Consider the following 21,835-nt stretch of genomic DNA (forward strand, 5'->3'; position numbering starts at 1 on the left):
GTTAAGCGTCTGTCCTAAAAAAGTGGAGATGTGCAACCGTCAGCCCTTGCTTTTTTCACCCTGAGAAGTAGCACCACCTTAAAACAACAGAACAGCAGCCAGTTCTAGGCTTCAAAATTATCACAAACACAACTTTCAGCAGTTTCACTGCAATGTTTCTCAAACTTGGCAACTTTAAGATGGGTGGACTTCAACTCCCAGAATTCCCCAGCCAGCCAACTACCAGAATTCTGAAAGTTGAAGTCCTCACACCTCAAAGTTGCCAAGTTTGAGAAACACTGCTCTGCTGTGACTTTATGTTGCCAAAGTTTTAACAGAGGCATGCTTATAATGTAATGCAAATTTCATGGAGGACAAAAAGATCATGTTGAGAACTAGTCAATTTGTCTGTCTGGAAGGAGGAAATGTTCAAGATAATCCCAATGTGGTTCTCCCCAGTTGTGGCTGATCTAAAATTTGCAGGCTGAGTCTGCGCATCAGACTGAGCCTTGGCTTCTATAGCTGTTGCTGAACAAACTATAATTAGATCAGTGAATTCAACAGGACAAAATGAGTGGTCGATTTTTGGCTTAGCATGTTGTGTGAATCCAGCCACATATTGAGTACACAAATTTTGCTCAGCCATACTTTAGCCAGGAATAAATATAGTATCTGAAACCAAACTAAGCAAGGCACATTATGGCTTATAATGTGAACTGAATTCTCAACGAGCCTAACAATTTTGGTAATTCTGGTCCTCGGGAGGATATTAGACTGGAGAAGACATTCCCTTAAGGCTGCTTTTGTCAACCTGGGTGATTTCTAGATCAGTGGAGTTCAACTCCCAAAATTCTCAGCAGTGGCCATGCTGGCTGGGGAATGCTGGGAGTTACCCAGATTGGGAAAACACTGCCAATACCTCAAAGGATGAAGGAAAATAAAGAGAGTATTCATTTTGGCAGGAAACTTCACATTTTTCCTGTTGAAAGCAAAAAAGAATTTCACGCCATTATTACATTAACGGGTCTGACAGTACAGCATCTTTGTCTACAAAAACCAGGCTCTTTCTACATTTCTGAATCAGCGGCCAGCACTGCTGGGCTCTGGTATCTCTGCAGCCTTTGAGTCCAGCAGGCAAATTCCCTGCTTCTCTTCCCTTCAGTCAGCTGGTGGGCTGGTGCAGCCTCTGCCTCTCTTCTGCCCTCTGCTTCTGATGTTCCGCCATGCAGGTCCTAAAGCTGTGCACTTGCTCCTGGCACTTCCGCCAGTCCTGGTGCTCTGCCATGCACTCCATCACAGCATAATGGAAAGTGGCGCAGCCGGTGCGCTGGATCATCTGGTCAAAAGGGTCTTCCTCCTCCTCCTCCTCCTCCTGCCCCCTTGCTTTCGTCTTCTGGCTCCAGCTGTGGCCAGACATCTTGGCAGATCTGGGGAGAGGAGGAGACACAGGGCAGCAGAGAGAACCCACTGCTTGAAAAGTCCTTGCATCCACGCCAGCGTGATGCTACTCAAGCCAAGTGGGACAGCTAACCCCCAACCCAGCGGCTCTTTAACGGATTGACCCAACTTCCCCCTTTCCTGGTCTCAAATGACAGCATTACATCAAATGCAAAAGCAACGACAGGCGGCTGTTCTACACAGGCGTCTGGGCAGTGGCAGTCCCAAATTGATCCTTGACTCACAAACCAGCCATTACAAATTGCTCCATCATCCCCAGGATATGCCCTAATTACCCCCAGTTTAAGAACCACTGCCCTCTCTCATGCAAGGCATAGGCACCTGGCAGCGGTTGCCAATTGCCGATGGCTCTGGGCCTGACTGAATTAGGCTAATTAGCAGGAGCATCAACCAATGATAATCATTTTCTGCTTGGTTTTAATTACATCAACTTCACTACATTTTCTATTTTTGTAATTATTATAAGCTCTTTTGCCATTTATCGGGACACAAAGCTGGGGCAAGCATTTCTTTCTTTTTAACTTCTGTTTGTAAAAATTTGTTTTATGAATACATGTAATTTTATAAGCGCCACACTCCTATGACTTTAGGCAACTGGCATTATTGCTTTGAAACAGACTGCTCCTAGAATAGCTAGACCACACTTCCTTCTTCTATTTCTGAAAAAATTGGGAAAGGACAGTTTTTCAGAAAAACATTCGGGGACGAACTGAAGTTCCTGCCATCCCCAAGGGATGGTGCATCGGCCTAGCTGACATGTCGTTTATGGTTTGGTTTGTGAATTCTCCATCTTGTTTGTGCCCTTCTGTTGCAAACTGCTCAAAGCATCTTCCAAAATGGAGTAGCATGATGCTGAAATCAATACAGCACATATAGGTTGGTCCTGATTAGTGCGCATTTGAACAATGCAGTACCTGATTTAGTGTAAATTGTAGACTGATACCAGGTCACATCGAATGCGACTCGAAATTCAGTTAATGTGAGGCTAGCACATGTGCAATGGAGGTTGGGGGTTTTAGATGCTGCCAATGCTTCATGTGTGCAAAAAAGTATATTCTTTTTATCCTTTACTGTAATATTTCATTAATATACATATAAAGATTTATGTTTAAAAATGTCCATTGCCTACTTCCGTCAAGGCGGAACCCATTACCCTATTTTCCCTGGATATACCACTTTGAAGAGTGTGAATTTGAATGATGTGACCATTTTGTGGGATTCGTTAACTGCACTAACGCGTTAAAATACACATAGGATCAATCCAGCGCTCCTCGAAAAGCAGCCTCTGGGCTTTTATGTTGACCAGCCACCTCGCCCTTTTTCCAGCACAGATGGACAAACAGCCTCTCCTCCGATAGCGTCTCGGGTGGTTAAGATGGGCACAAACGGCCTTTTTCAAGAGGCTGCCTGGTTGTTTCTGGACTGTGCAAGGAGCCTCCCAGGCATGGAGGCTCCTTGCACACTGCATGTAATTGAGAGCCAGTCTGGGGTAGTGGGGAAGGTGCTGGCCTAGAAACTGGGAGCCTCAGTTCTGGGCCGCCCTCAGAGATGAAAGCCGGCTGGGGGACTTTGGGCTGGTCACTTTCTCTCAGGCCAGCCCGCCTCACAGGGTGGTTGTGGGGGGAAAAGGAGGCCTTTTGCCTCGGTATATCTATATATCTCTATCTACCTCTATCTCTAGCTATCTATTTCGCTTTTTTACTCCTATTTATATTTATCTGAGTAATTTTCTATTGGCAGATTCTATTTTTATTGTATGGTGGTGGTTTTAAGCAATTATTGCAAACCGCCCACAGTCCCCCATGGGAGGAGATGGGCGGAGACAAATTAAATAAATAAGTAAAATATAGAGCGATAGATATAACAATCGCTATAGCTATTTATATAGAGAGATAGATATAATAATAAATAACTTGGCTACCGGCGTTTAACCTTGCTAGCCCTCCCCTTGTTTTGAACGGCGCCCAATCAGCCCCGCCCTCACGGGCGCTCTCGCCTCCCCTTATTTGTTTGTTTTTTTTTAGGGAGAGATCCAAAAAGTACTTGATTTTCCCTCTTCGGCACAAATATCTGCAGCGACCACGGAGGAAGCGCCCCCCGCAGCCCCGGAGGTCCACGAGACCCCGCGCCGGCCTACCTCGCAGGGCTGGGAGGGGCGAAAGGGAGGGAGCGGCCGACTTTGCCCGGCCGCTCTCCCCACGCCAACCCTGCGAGGTAGGCCGGGCCGGGCCGACCCGAGGCCCCGCCCCGAGGCCCCGCCCCACCTTCGCGAGCAGCGCCGCGAGCGCCCCCAACAGCCGCCTCAGCCGCCGCCGCCGCCGCCGCCTCACGCCGCCTGCTGCCCGCCAAACTGCTGCCGTGGTGGGCGGCGCCCGGGCCTTCCGGGGGGAGGGCCCCGGGCGGCGGCTTCCGGGGCGGGGCCGAGGCGAAGATGGCGCAGGCGCCGGTGCTGCGGATCCAGAGCGACTGGGACCAGGTCTTGAGGTGGGAGAGGCCACGCCCCCCGCCGGCCGCGCCCGCGGCTCCACCCCGCCCCGCCCCTCGGCGTTGTTCCGCGCAGGGAGGGGAGACCACCCGGAGATCCCGGGGTGGGAGGCGGTGCGGCGTCCCCGGGGGGCTGCCCGGACGGCGGCGGGGGCGGCCTTTCCCTCCTCCGAGCGCATGGCCTCCTCTCGGGGTCCACGTAGACTGGAAGGTGTCCAGAGCAGCTCCTCTGGGCAGGGTAGTCCCAGCCCTCTGGGTGCGGGAGTCCAAGGTGGAGAAGACCCTGAGCCAGTCCAGAACTCTCAGGGACTACAATTCCCATCCCACCCATGCCACAGTAAGCTGCACCTGTGGGGCTGCCGGTCAGCTAATCCAAGCAAAACTGCCTTTTGCCATTGACTGATGGTGATTTGGTCGATTACCGTGGTCTTCGCCATCATCCAGCTCTGGTGCGACTCAGCTTTTCGAAGTTAGAGAAGCAGCTGCTGCTGCCAACTAGCAGGACTCCCTGGCTGGCTGGGGAATTCGGGGAGTTGCCGTCTGCCCATCTTAAAAGTTGCCAAGTTTGAGGAACGCTGCCGTAAACTCATATACTTCACAGCTAGGAAATGGCTGGCATTAGGCCTTTGGCCCTCAGGATGCAACAGGACAGTCCTTCGAGTTACTGCTTCCTGGGCTAACTGGGATTTTTGTTTTCCACTTTTCTAGGAAGAATGAGGAGGAGGCCTGGCTGAGCTGCAGGAGTCCGGGTGAGTGCAAAAATCTGCCACTCCTGCTTTCGTAGAGTGATTCTGTCAAGGAGATCCAGTTCTTTCTCTTCCTACTCCGACGTTACGGGGCCGTGGAAAGCAGCCACCTCATCAGCCCGTCAGTCTTGAAATGGAGCCGCTCAAACTTGGACGTTGCGGCTTCTCTGCAGCAAGAAAGGCCAGAGTAAAATGTGGTGTGGTTCGAGTTTTTTGAAGCAGGTTTTGGGGTTCCCAATATTAGGTGGTGATATTTGCAGGCCCAAAACTTTGAGAACACATAACAACACAACTCATAACACAACATGCCAACCCTCAACTACTCACAAGCAATGCTGGCACAAAGGTATATGGTGCCCCTAGGCCACATTGATGGTGCCACCGATGCAAAGATTTGCAGAGGGTTAACATTTTATGTACTTATAAAAATGTACATTTTATGTATTAGGACATGACATTTTTTTCCTTTCTTTTCCAAAGGAGGGGCAGCTTTGGCACCTCCAGAGCTTTGGCACCCTAGGCCACCTGCCAGCCTAAAGCTGGTCCTGATCATCAGGATAAAGTTTCCATGGAGTTGGCCTTAAGTCCTCGTGGTGGTTGTGTCCCATGGGGGTTTTTTTTGGGGGGGGTAGATACACACAAGTGGTTTGCTATTGTCTTCTTCCGCAGTGTTCTTCCAGCTAGCCAGTCTCATCTACAGCTCTGAGATTTCCTCTTGGCCTCCTTTCCAAGAACTAACTGGGTCTGACTGACTGGATCAGCCAAGATCCACTTGTTGCTGCCATCTGCTGTGACAAAAGCAAAAGAAAAAAGGAATCCACCTAAATTTTATAATCTGTAAAGCTGAGTAGGGTGATAACCCTCACTTTTTTAAAAGTTCCAATTTTTAGATAACAATCCTATATATCAAAACTTTGTGACAGCACACCTTTTGCCAGAGACTTCTCCAGCTGTTTCCACTAAGATTAATTTATTACCCACCTTGTGGCAGGAAAGTGACTTGGTTCTAGCTAGGCTGTTGCCTCCCCTCAACCCTCACTGGACCATCATAGTTAATTTCTTTGTGACAAGGACCCCAGTGAAGTGTTATAATTTGATCCAGTCTTATTCTGATGTTACTATCTTTTAAAAAAAACTTACAAGGTTAGTTAGAAAGATCTGTACCTGTAATGTACTATATAAATAATTGGAAATATAATATAAATAATTGGAATATATATGTATAATATAAATAATTGGAAATAAATGCAGGCTTCAAACCAGGGATCATTTGTTAATCAAATATATAAGAAGTGAATATATAAAGTACATAAGAAGTAAAGTGGTCCATGAGCTAATATAGTCCATGAAAATTATATGGGGTGTATGTGCAGGAATGGGAACACAGCACCTCTTTAAACCAGCTAAAAGATGTATCTGCTTTAATGAGTCACGTTGTTGTTGTTGTTTATTTGTTTAGTCGCTTCCGACTCTTCGTGACTTCATGGACCAGCCCACGCCAGAGCTTACTGTTGCTACTTGGTCATTATACAGATTCCTCAGGAGGCATACAAGATGACTTGGTATCCCCACACCGCTAAGAACTTGCCAATTTGTGATGGTCCACACAGTCAAAGGCTTTAGAATAGTCAATAAAACAGAAATAGGTGTTTTTCTGAAACTCCCTGGCTTTTTCCATTATCCATCGGATATTGGCAATTTGGTCCCGAGTTCCTCTGCCTTTTCTAAACCCAGCTTGTGCATCTGGCAATTCTCGCTCCATGAATTGCTGAAGTCTACCTTGCAGGATCTTGAGCATTACCTTACTGGCATATGAAACGAGTGCCACTGTTCGATAGTTTGAACATTCTTTAGTGTTTCCCTTTTTGGTATGGGGAGATAAGTTGATTTTTTCCAATCTGATGGCCATTCTTGTGTTTTCCAAATTTGCTGGCATATAGCATGCATCACCTTGACAGCATCATCTTGCAAGATTTTGAACAGTTCAGCTGGGATGCCGTCGTCTCCTGCTGCCTTGTTATTAGCAATGCTTCTTAAGGCCCACTCAACCTCACTCTTCAGGATGTCTGGCTCTAGCTCACTGACCACACCGTCAAAGCTATCCCCGATATTGTTATCCTTCCTATACAGGTCTTCTGTATATTCTTGCCACCTTTTCTTGATCTCTTCTGCTTCTGTTAGGTCCTTGCCATCTTTGTTTTTGATCATACCCATTTTGGCCTGGAATTTACCTCCAATGTTTCTAATTTTCTGGAAGAGGTCTCTTGTCCTTCCTATTCTATTGTCTTCTTCCACTTCCACGCATTGCTTGTTTAAAAATAATTCCTTATCTCTTCTGGCTAACCTCTGGAATTTTGCATTTAATTGGGCATATCTCCCCCTATCACTGTTGCCTTTTGCTTTCCTTCTTTCTTGGGCTACTTCTAGTGTCTCAGCAGACAGCCATTTTGCCTTCTTGGTTTTCTCTTTCTTTGGGATGTATTTTGTTGCCGCCTCCTGAACAATGTTGCGACCTTCTGTCCAGAGTTCTTCCGGGACCCTATCTACTAAGTCCAGTCCCTTAAATCTATTCTTCACCTCCACTGCATATTCCTTAGGGATATTAGTGAGCTCATATCTAGCTGATCTGTGGGTCTTCCCTAATCTCCTTAGTCTGATCCTAAATTGTGCAATAAGAAGTTCGTGATCGGAACTACAGTCAGCTCCAGGTCTTGTTCTTACCGACTGTACAGATGTCCGCCACCTTTGGCTGCAAAGGATGTAGTCAATCTGATTTCGGTGTTGTCCATCAGGGGAAGTCCATGTATAAAGCTGTCTCTTAGGTTGTTGGAAGAGATTGTTTGTTATGCAGAGTGAGTTGTCTTGGCAAAATTCTATCAGCCTATGTCCTGCTTCGTTTTGTTCTCCCAGGCCGTGCTTACCTGTCATTCCAGGTGTCATTTGACTGCTCACCTTAGCATTCCAGTCTCCTGTGATGAAAATAATGTCTCTTTTAGGCGTGTTGTCCGGTAGGTGCTGCAGATCCTCATAGAACTGCTCTACTTCAGCTTCTTCAGCATCTGTGGTTGGGGCGTATATTTGGATCACCGTGATGTTAGATGGCTTGCCCTGAATTTGAATTGAGATCATTCTATCGTTTTTTTGGATTGTATCCAAGCACTGCTTTAGCCACTTGACTATTAATTATGAAGGCTACTCCATTTCTTCTGTGGTCCTCTTGTCCACAGTAGTAGATCTGGTGGTCATTTGATGTGAAGTGGCCCATTCCAGTCCATTTCAGTTCACTGACGCCCAAAATGTCTATCTTTAATCTTGACATCTCCCCAATAACCACATCCAATTTGCCCTGGCTCATAGATCTTACATTCCAGGTTCCAATGGTGTGTTGATCCCTAGAACATCGGATTCGCCGTTCACCACCAGCACCGTCGGCCGCTAGCCGTCCTTTCGGCTTTGAGCTAGCTGCGTCATCACGTCTGGGGCTAGTTGAGCTCATCCTCTGTTCCTCCCCAGTAGCATTTTGACCATCTTCCAACCTGGGGGTCTCATCTTCCAATGGTATACCGACATATCTCTGGTTGTACTGATCCATTTAGTTTTCATGGCAAGAATACTGGGGTGGGTTGCCATTGCCTTCCCCAGGGATCGCGTTTAGTCTGACCTCTCTGTCATGACCTTCCCGTCTTGGGTGGCCCTTCACGGTTTAGCTCATGGCATCATTGAGGTGCTCGAGCTCCAGCACCATGGCAAGGTAACGATCCGTTGCTGAAGCACGTTGCAGGTACAGCTGCTTTAACTAATTGACTCCTTAAAGCACCCATGTTTTTTTCAGATTCACATGGAGGTTTGGGGGGAAAAAAACTAGCTGTTTTAAAGAGGTGCTATGTTCACACTCTCTTTATGTTCCAAGGCACCTTTTTGAACTATTTTCAAAGCATTAACAATCATTTTTTCAGCCTCAGCACCATCCCTTTAAAGTGAGAATAATTATATTATGTATCTTCATTTGAGAGCCAGTTTGTTGTGGTTAAGGCGCCAGGCTAGAAACCAGGAGACCGTGAGTTCTAGTCCCACCTTGGGCATGAAGCCAGTGACCTTGGGCCAGTCACTCTCTCTCAGCCCCAGGAAGGAGGCAGTGGCAAATCACTTCTGAAAAACCTTGCCAAGAAAACTGCAGGGACCTGTCCAGGCAGTTTCTGAGAATCAGAGACGATTGAACGGATTAAAAACAAAAATCTTCATTTACTGTACATTCTACTGTAAGTGTTACTGTGAGAAGATTATTCCATGGGCACGGATGGTCACATGGACTGAAAATATCAAAAATATATTTTGGATACTGGCAAACAGAGCTAAACTGATACACCCTTTGTGTCTTAAATTGGGAATTGTCCTCCTTGAAATATGAAAAAAATCAGAGATGGCTTCTTCGTAATAGTATTGTCTGCTTAACTACATTTTAGTCTCTTGTTTCCCTTTAGGGAAATCGACTTTATATGGAACTCTGACCTGTCAGGGTTTAAGCACAGATGGGATTCCTGAGATTGTAGCCTCTGAAGGATTTGAAGTCAGCCAAATCACTAAGGTATTGTCTAAAACCAAACAGAATCTGGTAACACTTTTTCCAACAAACACATTTTATTGAAAGGCCTTTGTGAACTGCAGCTCACTTCATCCATGCAGAGAGTGGCTAGACTGATGGAGGATTTAAATGGGGGGGGGAGGTGGTGGGGAGAAGAGAGGGGAAGACAGGTTGGCTATGCAGGTGCAGGTTATATATGAGGCAGATTTCAGGTATATTATCAATTAATTATTGTAACATGTCAAAAACCCACTGTGTGTGTTGAGACCTTTTGAGATAGCCCAAAAGAAAAGAAAAGAAAAAAGAAATAGTTAGAGCTACAATTGCACCATGGTGGCCACCATCTTGCCTTTTCTGACCACACTCTGCAGACACTCCTAAGCTATTGTGTCTGTCTGCTGAGCTTGGCCCAGATTGACCCCAAGTTGTTAGACTTTGTGATGAATGAATGTTGAGATAATCTGCTTTTGATCAGTCTCATCCCGGTATCGACTTTCCTTTTCCACCTGCTTTAGAAAAGTCTTCTAGTATCCTGTTCGCGTGAAAACACCTCTACCAAATTTCTGGCACCCTATACCACCTTCTGCAGGATCCATCAAAAAAGTGTATGTATTCTTTACAGACTGGTTGGGAAGGAGCGGATTTGAAAGACGTTGCGCTTGGAGTACAGGCAGATGTCTCACCAGGGTTGCAGTTGCAGGGTTGTCCTTGTTTCTTTTTGCTAACAGGTTGGTAGTTTTGCTCTAACCCTGGAAATCCCTGCCCATCTTTTTTTTTTAATCAATGGACCTCTCCATCCAGCTTTGAGTTAGCAGAAAACGATTGATTGAGAATGATTATGTGCCATCAAGTCAATGTTGACCCCTAGCGCCACATAGATGGATTTTCTCCAAGAGGATCCGTCCCCAACCTGGTCCTTCAGGCCTTCCAACGGTGCCCCCATCACCACTGTAACTGAGTCCCTCCCCCTTGCTGCTGGTCATCCTCTATCCTTTCCTTCCACCTTTCCCAGCATTATGGACCTCTCAAGAGAGCTGGGTCTTCGCATTGATTGAATGATTGATTGATTATGTGTCATCAAGTCAAAGTCGGCTCTTAGTGATCACTTAGGTAGACTTTCTCCATGACAATCTGTCCCCAACCTGATCTTTCAGCTCTTCCAACTGTGCCCCCATCGCCATTATAACTGGATCCATCCCCCTTGCTGCCGGTCGTCCTCTTCTTCACTTTCCTTCCACCTTTCCCAGCATTCTCAGCCTCCTCCAGAGAGCTGGGTCTTTTCATAATGTGACCAAAGCAGGCTAATTGGAGCCTGGACATTGGTGCCTTGAGGGAGAACTCTGGGTTGATTTGTTCGAGGATATATTGGTGTTTCTTGGCTATCTGGGTTTTTTTTTTCAAGACCTTTCTCCAACACCAGAGTTCAAAAGCTTCAGCAGAAAACAGAACCACTAAGGGTGTGAATCCCATAAGCTTTTGAATCATTGACAGCAGAGTGGCTGCAAAATTCCACACTGAATGTGAATAAAAGGTGTAAAATGAAACGAAAGGCCTAAGCAAATCTTGCTAAATTCTTATTTCAGTTCCCCACATTATGCAACATTTTAAATTGTCTGTGGCTCAGAACTCATCCTGCACTGTTCTTGGCCTTGATGTTACTGTCATTTTTCATTTTTCAAAACCAACATATAAAAAACAGACTGGAAGAGCAAAACACCAGGACGAAACCAAAATAGATAAAACTAAAAGAAAACAAAGCAAAACAATATCAAAAAGGAGGCTCCAGGATCACCTTGTCCCCAAGGCCTGGGGTGACAACCAGGCCTTCAGCAATTTCCTGAATGACAAAAGAGTGGGAGCCACCTGAATCTCTGGGGAAGATCATTCCAGAGGGCTGGAATTGCAAAATGATGATCCCTCGAGATGACATTCTTGAACTGATGGGAACAGGGGCGCCCCTGCTCTGCCCAGTCATACCAGATGGGCAACTGGAGACAGGCGGTCCCTCAACTGACTGGGCCTTATGCCAACGGAGGGCTTTATAGGTGATAACTAGCACCTTGATTTGCACCTAGAAGCCAACCAGCAACCAGTGCAGCTCACAAAGCAGCAGGGGTCACTTGTGCATGATGCAAGTGCCCCCATCGCTGCCCACCTCCCTGCATTCTGGACTCACTGTAGCTCTGGATGGTCTTCAAGGGCAGTCCATGTAAAGCGTGTTACAGTAATCCAGTTGCGAGGGGACAAAGGCATGAGTGACTGGAGGGGCCCCGATCCCGGAAAGGGCAGCTGGTGCGCTAGAGGGACCTGTGCAAAGAGGACCCCCGGATTGCACCCAAGTCTGGGATGGGGAAGAGCGACTTTATCTGCCAGATAGCAAGCCTCACGGAGGCTCTGTAGATGGTCCTGTGGCGCCTCCCTCCCCAGGAGGGATTGGGCTGCCCTGGACAGCTTATTGCCACTGTGTAATCCTTAATAGTCATTCTTACTTGTGCTCGATTGGATTCGCTGTTCCTCCAGCGCGCTCCAGGCATCTCTTCTTGCGCTTCATTTCCCGGAGCTCCTCAGAAAACCAGGGTGCCTGCCCTGGGTTCTTCTTCCTTACGCCTTCCCCTTTCCCAGGACTGAGATGTTGTTTCCTTTCTCCTAACACTTCTTGCATTCCTTCCAAAAAACCCCAAAGGCATTCCTCTCCCCAGATGTTTGAGGCTTCTTCTGGCAGGAAGATGGTTTTTGTTCCAAAATGGGGAAGAGGCATTCCCTATAGCTGGTGTCAGCCCTTTGAGGTAGGCCAGGTCCAGGAACAGACCCCCCCATTGATTGCAGGAAGACTACTTTATTGTTGGAGGGTACATTAACAGAATCTTGAAAGCTTCTCCAAAATCTTCACTGCTCCTTTCTAAGGACCATGAGATCAAGGTGGGGCTGTTCTGAGTCACTTTCTCACACTTTCTACTTTCCCAGGACTGAGTAACCGTTTCCCTTCTCCCACCTCCCATCTCAAGGCCAGGGCTATGTCCCTCTGCACTTCCATAGAGGCACTCGATATCAGTCCTGGCTCAGAGGAACTGTCAGCCTTACCGGGGAGACCATGCAAGAAACATGACCAGATAAGCTAATTCTACCTTACTGTAAAGCTACACACAGAATCTTGCAAGTCTGAAAGTACAAATCTCCTTTACAGCCCAAGAAACCAGGGGGAATCCCTTCTGAGACTCTTCTCTTCCCATTATGCAGCTGCGGGCTAAGCTCTCCCTTATCTGACTGTTCCCTTGGCAGCATGCCTTCGCCCCGTCTCCCAAGGTTTTTCCAACATACCATGACAGGAACCTATCTCCCTCTAGGATTTTATGAATGACAAATTTTCCACCGCTCTTACGCTCTCTTAATTTTAGATCACCTGCCTTGACATCTCTAGCGGAGGTGGGCTTGGAGTATCCACCAGTGCTGACGGCACTATGAAAATTTGGCAAGCTGCTAATGGGGAAATTAGGGTAAGTATGATCTAGGGGCCAAGTCCTACCTTTCACAAACCTTTTAATAGGGAAGCCAAATTTGGGGGTCATTTTCCTTGAACCGCACTTTAAAGTCAATCATTCTTTGCGGATTAGGAAAAGAGCAAGCTGGGGAAACACCGGATATATCTTAATACATAAAGCTTGTTTCCACCGGCACACTTGCACACTTGTTCAGTGTTGGTGAAGATCTGCTTTTTTTATTTCTCTCCCCGTAGCTAACGCTTCTCGGTGTTTTTTTTCTCCCCAGTGGCTCAGGAGTTTTAACTAATCCTCCAGCGTTTTTCCTAAAAGAATTCAGAGAAGAAATTGCTATTCCAGAAGCCCCTTCTAGTTAACAGAGATACCTGCAGAGATATCAGTAAAGTCAAGATGGCAGCCGCAACCATGTGATTGGAGCCCCGCCCCTTTTTGCCTGTGTCGTTGTGCACGTAGAAAGGGGCGGAGCTCCAATCGCATGGTTGCGGCTGCCATCTTGACTTCATCAATCTCCATCCCTGCAGATACCCCCGAACAAAGAAAATACTGACTTCTTTGACCCGACCCCATATCCTGCAGACACCCCTGGACTGTATGGTTTAGTCCTCTGGAGCTGATAAACATGTGCCCCACCCAGAACTCTATGTGGGCAGAAGACCAGCTAAAACGATTCCTCCTGGCATGCTGGAGGGTGGCAATTATATCTTTCTGTAGAAGCTCCATACGGCAAGCATGAATTAAATGAATTTAACTTAAGAACTTTTTAGCATCTCTGCCTTGGATTTTATATTTTTATTTAAGTATTGTTTTTATTGTACTTTAATCTTTATTGATTCCAGTTTTATTGTAAACTGCCCAGAGTCGCTCTTTGAGTGAGAGGGGTGGTGACAAACTTTGAAATATAAATAAACAAACAAACAAATAAAAATTTACTTTTAGCCCCTGACATGAGCATCCATTTAAAACTTTGATAAAAACTAAGTCTAGAGTGCCCGAAGATTGGAAATGTAAGCGCATCCTCTTTGGGCAGTTAGCTTAGATTTGATCTGCCTGATCATGGCTGAAACCCCCATAATGATTTCCGCTAAGAAATAAAAAGGTTATTGAATTAAATTAATTAAAATTAAAAATCAAGTCACTGATTCTGACTGTTATGGAAGACATCTTGTTTACGTTCTTGGTTCACCAGTCAGCATTTGGCTGATCAACAGATGTTTCTTAGCAAACAAGCCATCAGTCGACAAAGAGAACCCTTCACCGGTGCCCAACTCATTGTCTTTTCAGAGGAATTTGGAAGGCCATGTGTACGATGTGAATTGTTGTAGATTTTTCCCATCGGGCATCGTGGTGCTGAGTGGAGGGATGGACGCCAGGCTGAAGATCTGGTCTGCAGAAAATGGCCGCTGCGTTGCAACCTTTCAAGGACACAAAGCAGGTACAGAGAAGTGACAGCTGGAGATAGCCCAGTGAGAGGAGCTGTTGAGTTAAACTGCGCCGGCTGTGTAGATGGCCAAAGCCGCAGGAGATGCATCTCAGTCCTGTGTGGGTCAATCTGTCAGCCTTGTGAGGTAGTCCAAACGAGAAGCACACCCAGAAGTACCAGCTCTAATTTTACTGTAAGGTTACATTAACAGAATCTTGCAAATCTGAAAGTACGTTTCTCCCCCATCCCCTTTACAGGCCGAGAAACTGGGAGGGTCCCTTCTGAGGTACTTGCCACGTCCCATTCCTGCTGTGGGCTCAGCTGCCTCTTATCTGACTGTTCCCTTGCCTGAGGCTCTTCCCCCACCTCCCAAGGTCATTCCCACATGCCATTACACAATTTGACAAAAATATAAGGAAAAGAACTTGCAGCTGCCTTCCAGCGCCATTTTGGTACATGGTGCTGGGTTGGTCTGATGCCAAGAGAGGATTAACAACTCGGAAAGTGCTAGACCAGGGTTTCCCAACCAGGGTTCTCTGGCACCCTCGGGTTCCGCAAGAGGTCACCAGGGGTGCCCTGGGAGACCACAACTTATGTAAACAGTTATTTCAAATTTGGGCAATTTCACATTAAAGAGGTAAATTTCATGCTTTATTTTCAGTTGAAGAACACTGTTCATGCATCTATACGGGCCTGCCCATGAAACAAAGATAATAATGTTGTAACTTCTGGCATATCTTTGAGCCTGAATGTGCAGGGGCTCCCTGAGGCCTGAAAAATACTTCATGGGTTCCTCCCAGGTCAGAAGGCTGAGAAAGGCTGTGCTAGAGAAAAAGGTAGACCAGAAATTCTGACGCTTATCTGGGCCTTTGTTTCTACGTAGGTCTGACCACCAGGTTGCGAAAAATAAGTATTACTGCAAAAGGTTCAGAGATGGGTAACCCTGCTGGGTGAGCCCTTTATGACAGGGTTCCTCAACCTTGGCAACTCTAAGCTGTGTGGGCTTCAACTCCCAGAATTCCCCAGCCAGCAAAGCAAAGCTGGCTGGGGAATTCTGGGAGTTGAAGTCCACACAGCTTAGAGTTGCCAAGGTTGAGGAACCCTGCTCTATGAGACCTCGCCACTTCCCCCACCCTGCCCAGCCTCAGCCCCCCTCCAAGTGAGGGGGAGTGATTGACAGATGTGTTCCCTACCAGCAGGGAGATTCACCAATCACTGCATCATAACTTGCCATACAATTCACTATTGGGACAGCACCCCTTCCTGGATTGGTGACCAAGGCAAATTAGAGCCAACTTCTGCCAGCATCCTTTAGAATGTTATCCCCCTGGAGATTAGGTTGGCCCTGACCCTTCTGGTATTCCATAAGGCTTCAAAGATGTGGCTATCTTGAACACTGGGACTGTTTTTGTAACTTGGCTGCTGATAGTTTTATGGTTTTTAATATGGCCTTTAACATGGTCTTTATATGACTTTTTATGTGTTTTTATAACACATTTTGTTTACTCTTTTGGGTTGTGTTGTAACTTGTGAGTTGCCCAGAGTCATACATCTGAGATGGGCAGCTATGCAAATTGCAGGAACAAATAAATACTTCATCACGGCCTGGAGGAGAGGACATTAAAATTGCTCTCTTCCTGCGCCCTAAAAGCAGTGGCGTGCTGGAGCCAGCTCATCTGGGCTCACAAGAGCCGACTGTTAAATTTTTGGGAATTTGGGGAGCTGTTTGAAAGCAGAACTGAGCCCGGGCACCGAGCGTGCAATCAGCTGTTTGGCAGCGTGGCACCGTGGGGGTGATGGAGCTGGCAGAGCCAGGTATTAAAAGTGTTCATCTTTTATGATGCTGTAGGAATTCTTGACACGGCCATTGTGGAGCGGGGTAGGAACGTGGTCTCCGGCTCCCGGGATGGGACAGCGCGCCTTTGGGATTGCGGGCAATCGACTTGCCTAGGAGTTGTGGCTGATTGCGGCTCTCCAATCAACGGGATAGCTCTGAATGAAACAGACAACTCCATAAATTTGGGCTCCCCTGAAAAAGCTCCCAGTAAGTAATTATATTGCAATGGGTTCGTTTTTCTTATAAAAGCAGGACAGAGCTCTTTGCATCTCCTGCAGAATCATGCTGAAAACCACACCGTGAAAGAGACTTGGTTTCACCTTATAGTATATGTAAATTCCTTGTGCATATAGAATACAGGTAGTCCTCACTTAATGACTGTTCGTTTAATGATGGCCTGAAATTATGATGGCCTCGGAAAAAGTGCTTTATGACCTGTACTCACACTGACGACTGTCGCACCACCCCCACAGTCACATGATCACAATTTGGGCACTTGGCAGCCGGCTTGCATTTATGACCAGCGGCAGCACGATTTGTGGCCTTTTTTGCCAGTTTCCGGCAAAAAACATCCGTTGGGACATCGTAAAAATGGTCGTAAAATTGGGTCTGGTCACGCTGGTGACTCACTTAGCGTTGTACCACTTAACAACCAATTTCCCAATCCCTATTGTCATTAAGGGAGGACAACCTATAGAGAGAGGGAGCGCTGTATGAAAGAGTATTAACAGGTTAATCTCCAAAGAGAGAGAGTGGAAAGTGGACGTAAAGAAAAAAGTTGATGGAACCTGCTGGGGACAGAGAGAAAAAGAATAATATTGGAGTACAATAGGAGTGCAAAGGGTCACACAAATGGGAAATACACGAGGGTGGTTTGGTTATACCAAGAGAGTGAAGGAGGGTCACGTCTCAGGATAGTTACGTGAAGGAAGAGGGAATGGGTGGAGAAGAAGACCGAGGCTGGACGGGGTTGATGAGACCCTCAAAAAAAGAGATGTGAGAAGTTTAAAGGGCAAAAATCTGTGTGTGGAGCGGTGTGTGGATATCGGGGAAACAAAGATGGTTTGCAGGGCGAGTCTGTTTCCAAGGGCTGGCTAGGGAATTCTAGGAACTGAAGTCCACACATCTGGCATTGAGGAACACTGAGCTAGTCTATCATGAAGGGTAGAGTGGGTGGTGCTGGTGTAAACTATGTTTAGCTGTACAGGTGGTCCTCACTTAACAACCATTCATTTAGTGATGGTTCAGACTTAAAGCGGTGCTGGAAAAAAAACAACAACCGTCGCTCACCCTTACAACCGTCGCAGCATCCCCATGGCCATGTGATCACAATTTGGGCGCTTGGCAACCGGTTCACATTTATGACCATCACAGCGTCCCATGGTCACGTGATCACCATTTTTGACCTTCCCAGCCGGCTTCCGGCAAGCAAAACCAGTGGGGAGCCACGTGATTCGCTTAAGGCCCATTTCTCCTGAAAATGCAGGGCTTGCTACCCCATCATCCCTCCTTTCGCCTTAATTCTAGCCTTCAGCAACTCTGTGCTTGAATAGGGGCCAACTCTAAGAACACCTCCTTCCAATACAGGTGAACGCGAGGTTGGCACGGAAGGCAAGCTTTTGCTATTAGCTCGGGAGGACAAAAAATTGCAAGGCGTGGGGTTACAGAGCAGGCAGCCGGTAAGATCGTTTCGTTTCGTTTCGTTTCGTTTCGTTTCGTTTCGTTTCGTTTCGTTTCATTTCATTTCTATAGCAGCCCATCTCAACAAGGGACTCTGGGCGGTGTACAATCATAAAAAAACATAAAACAATTAGAACAATACAAAACAAATATATATGGCTGCCGAGTAAACAATTGCCACAGATGTTAATATAGCCAAGAAGTGGGGCCCTTAACACACTAAGGGCCCAGGCCTGGGCACATAACCAGTTCTTCACAGCCTTACAGAAGGCCAACAGGGTCGGAGTCATCCTGATTTCTTTTCCATGCAAGATCCATACTTTTTTTTAAAGGGAATTTCTTCTGCACCTGGGGTAATGTGGCCAATTTTCTTCCTCTGTCTTGGTTGCCTTTGGATTGCAAATGTATCTCAAAGGAAAATAAAGGGAGGCGATCATTTTGCTACCAAGCAGCTCAGCCGAGCTTTCCATATGATCTGTCAGGTCAGGATGCAGCATCCTTTGTGAGACAAGCTGGTTTCACTTTTGCAGTAAACCCTTTTGATTTCTTTCCCATGCAAGATCCATACTTTTTTTTTTAAGGGAAATTCTTTTTTGTTCCCCCAGTAGTATTTTTTTCTTCTCTCATCCACGGGCTCAACGTCCATCCCTGGCTGATCTTGCTGGATCTCACAATGCTAAGCCAGGCCAGGCCTGGCTGATAGTTGGATGGGAGACCACCAATGAAACCTAGATTGGGAAATCCAAAAAAATCCAAGAAGGTGGTGACAAACCACTTTCCTACTGTTGGCAGGACGGGGAGAGGTCCGTGAAGTCCTCAGGAGCTGAGCCGGATTTGCCAAAAACATTACCTTTTATAGCCATGGAAACTGGATTTCGAAAGTTGGATTTCAGACCACAGTTTTTCTCTGATTTCTTCCTCAGGTTTTCCTTTTTCTTGGTTCTGATGCTTTCAACTGCTGTACCTTCCTCTCTAACACGTATCTCCTGGGAGGGACACAGGATGGGAACATATACCAGCTGGATGTCAGAAATACCAAGTGAGTCAGATTAAAGGCTGCTTTTCAGTGGCCTGAGCAATCCAACTACCATTTCCCATGTAGCTCGAGCATTGTGTGCAAGGAGACAGAGGCTCATGGAAGCAGCCAGTTCCTAAAACAACATTCCCACCCAGGGGGCGAAGGTGAAGATTTCTTTGCAGTAAATATTGGGTTCTTGCTACGTTTTCCAGAGCTCCCCTTCGAGTGATCCATAGATCAGGAGCCCCAGTCCTTTCACTGATGCCTCACAAAGATGGATTTATTGCCAGCCAAGGTAACACCTCTCTTTTACTCCCATGATCTGATCCATTGCCCATCACCGTCCCATTGTAACTTCCGCTCTGCAGAGGAAGAAACGGTTTGTTCAGCAGAGTTGAATAAAACGTTGCAGCGCCACGCAGACGGCTGATTGAGGGCCTAGCAGGGTTCCCTCAGTGGATTCCAAGTGCCTTTCTGAATCGTCATCTCCCCACGAGGACATCGCATCTCCTAAAGTCATAATCTACAGTCTCCTCCTTTAACTTCTTAACTTACCTGTTTGCAGGTGATGGGACCTGTTTTATTATGCAGCAAGATCTCGATCACGTTCTCGAGCTGACCGGACCCGACTGTGACCCTGTGTACAAGGTATGTTTAAAAAACAACAACATCCAGCAAGATCTAGCTCAGGGTTTCCCAACCAGGGTTCCGTGGCACCCTGGGGTTCCGCGAGAGGTCCCTAGGGCTTCCCTGGGAGACCACGATGTATTTAACAAATTATTTCCAATTTGGGCAACTTCACACCAAGGAGGTAAATTTCACTCTTTATTTTTAATTTAAGAACACTGTTAATGCATATGTACAGGCCTACATGCGACGAATATAATAACTTCTGGCCTGTATTTGAGCCTGAATGGGCAGGGTCGCTGAGGCCTGGAAAATAGTTCAAGGGTTCCTCCAGGGTCAAAAGGCTGAGAAAGGCTGCTCTAGCCTGAGCAAAGAAGGGTCACATGGCAGGAAAAAAGGGATCAGTGTTCTACCCAGAAACCAACATAAGGAAGGAAGTGTTTGGATATCAGTAACCAGCACGTATGTTCAGTGCTGGTTCTGGGCACAGAGTGATCCAGATTCGTGTTTCGTTCAGCCATGAACCTCCCCGGTTTGGGCCTGTTACTCTCTTCTCCCGGCCCAGGATTTGGGCCAATACCTTGCCTTGAGCTCCTTAGCGGAGCAGATACAAACGTCATAAATCCCTATTATGACAAAGCAATTGTGATCATGCAGCAGACTTTTTACCCTCACCATCCTTTTCTCGCGTAACCCAATTCTGGGGGCTTATATAGCACAGTGAATCCTAAATGAAGCACACTGGATGGGATTGCACAACACTCCAGACTGGCTAGCGTGGCATTCATATATGTTGTATATTACTTACCTTCCAAATATTTATGCCGAATGGATTCTGGCCCTTGGGCAAAATGGCTACCAGCTCCAGTTCTGTGGCGGAGAAGACATCCGTGGGTGTTCAGGGCTGCCAAAGCCCTTGCCTTTTTCTACCCTAGGAAGACATTCTCAGAGAATCATAGAATTCTGGAATTAGAAGGGAGCACCAGGGTCATCTAGTCCAGTCCGCTGCAACGTACAGGACAACCCATTGAACCATTCATGGAAGGTGGCGTTTAGCCTCTTCTTCAAAAGCTCCAGAAACGGAGAACCCACAACCTAGGCTGTTCCTCTGCTGTACAGATCCTCCATCCCAAAGTCCCTCCTTATATTTAAATGAAATCTAGGCCGCTGCCACTTATATTCAGTATTTCTGTCCCTAGTTGGCCAGAAAAATAGCCTTTATGGGGCCATGAGAAATGGTTCTTGACCATCTTCCTCGTAGCTTCCTTTTATGAACCTGAACCCAACTATTATGTCTCCCTTAAGCCGTCTTTTCTTGCAGCCTATCCTGGGAGAGACTGTCCTCAAGTCCCTGGGCGGTTTTCAGGACAGATAAAAAATATTGGGATGGTTGGTTTTCCAGTGATGGGAGCTGTGCTTTGATCTAATATGGCCCTATGGGGAACTGGGCTACGGAGAGAGACTAGCTTCTTCCACCCCTTTGAGACTGACCCTAAACCAGCTTTCCACTTCAGTATGTCTTGAGATATTTCCTGTGATTTGTCTAGGTGGCAACCTGGGGAAAAGAAGTATACATATGCTGCAGAGATGGGATAGTGAGGCGATACCAGCTTTCAGATCTCTGATCGGCCTAGAGTTTTCAGTGCTGGACTACAAATGCTGGATTTAGTTCAGGGGTTACTCTAAAAGACCAATTCAAGAGGAGCCAACGTGGTGCCAAGTTTCTAGACCTCGATACAGTCACTTGAATAGAGCCAACCGGTATGACTTTATGAAGACCCCATCAAGGGCTGAACTGAGTCTTCCTGCCGAGACAGATGCAGAATCCTCGAAAATGTTGTTTTCCTCCCTAATTAGCCAAGAAGATTTGTTGCCATTAAAGACCACCTGGTATTTGGAAAAGCACGTTGGGCTTCACCCGCGGTTTGATGATTCCTCAGCCAGGGAAAAGGAACTGACAGGTGGTAGGAGAACCAAGGCCAACTGACCTCATGACAGGAATGCCTTTTAAGTAACCACAGTCCACTTTTGACAATCTCTCAACTGCAATCTCAAAAGGCAGAAACAGTGGTGTCTGCAGGGTGTGGTCAAAAAAGTCAAGATGGCAGCCACGATGGCGTATAAAGGACAGAGCCTTGATCGCCCCATCAAGGCTGCCATCTTGACTGTTTTGATCACTCCCTCTGCAACAGAAACCTTTTATCCTCACGCCCTGTCCCCAGAATTACCCAGTAGGGTGCCCGGGTAGCAAGCAGTTTTCATCCAAAATACCACCATTCAGATCTCAGGTGGTTTCCTTGCATGGATCCCCTTAGGAAAGGCAGCATTTATTTGTTTTTAAAAGAAGAAATGTGGGAGATCAGATGCAAAGCCAACCCAGATGCCAAGGGAAGTCCACAGGCAGGACATTAAGCAGTGACTTTTAGCACTACAGTCTGACCTGCAAGACAGTTGATTCCTCTCCCGACTCCCTGGGGAAAGGAGAGTCCCCCTATTTATTTGTGCCT

At 46.7% G+C, this 21,835-nt stretch overlaps 2 protein-coding genes across 2 annotated transcripts; one reads left to right on the forward strand and one right to left on the reverse strand.

Moving 5' to 3' along the window:
* Positions 1 to 928: 928 nt before the first annotated feature.
* LOC134499318 (cytochrome c oxidase assembly factor 4 homolog, mitochondrial) lies at positions 929 to 3,766 on the reverse strand. Its single transcript, XM_063305993.1, has 2 exons — positions 3,702 to 3,766; positions 929 to 1,406 (listed from the first exon to the last, which is right to left on the reverse strand). The coding sequence occupies exon 2, from the start codon at positions 1,394 to 1,396 to the stop codon at positions 1,142 to 1,144; it is 255 nt and encodes an 84-aa protein (XP_063162063.1). The 5' UTR covers positions 1,397 to 1,406; positions 3,702 to 3,766; the 3' UTR covers positions 929 to 1,141.
* Positions 3,767 to 3,839: 73 nt separating this feature from the next.
* Positions 3,840 to 21,248, forward strand: PAAF1 (proteasomal ATPase associated factor 1). The gene is made up of 12 exons (XM_063305992.1): positions 3,840 to 3,921; positions 4,630 to 4,670; positions 9,149 to 9,252; positions 9,765 to 9,854; positions 12,645 to 12,743; positions 14,028 to 14,178; positions 16,016 to 16,210; positions 17,591 to 17,682; positions 18,607 to 18,722; positions 18,914 to 18,996; positions 19,267 to 19,349; positions 20,876 to 21,248. Exons 1-12 carry the CDS (start codon positions 3,869 to 3,871, stop codon positions 20,951 to 20,953), a joined length of 1,185 nt encoding a protein of 394 aa, XP_063162062.1. The 5' UTR covers positions 3,840 to 3,868; the 3' UTR covers positions 20,954 to 21,248.
* The last annotated feature ends 587 nt before the right edge of the window (positions 21,249 to 21,835 follow it).

Source organism: Candoia aspera, chromosome 5 (genome assembly GCF_035149785.1).
Source record: "Candoia aspera isolate rCanAsp1 chromosome 5, rCanAsp1.hap2, whole genome shotgun sequence".
Classification (NCBI taxonomy): Eukaryota; Metazoa; Chordata; class Lepidosauria; order Squamata; family Boidae; genus Candoia; species Candoia aspera.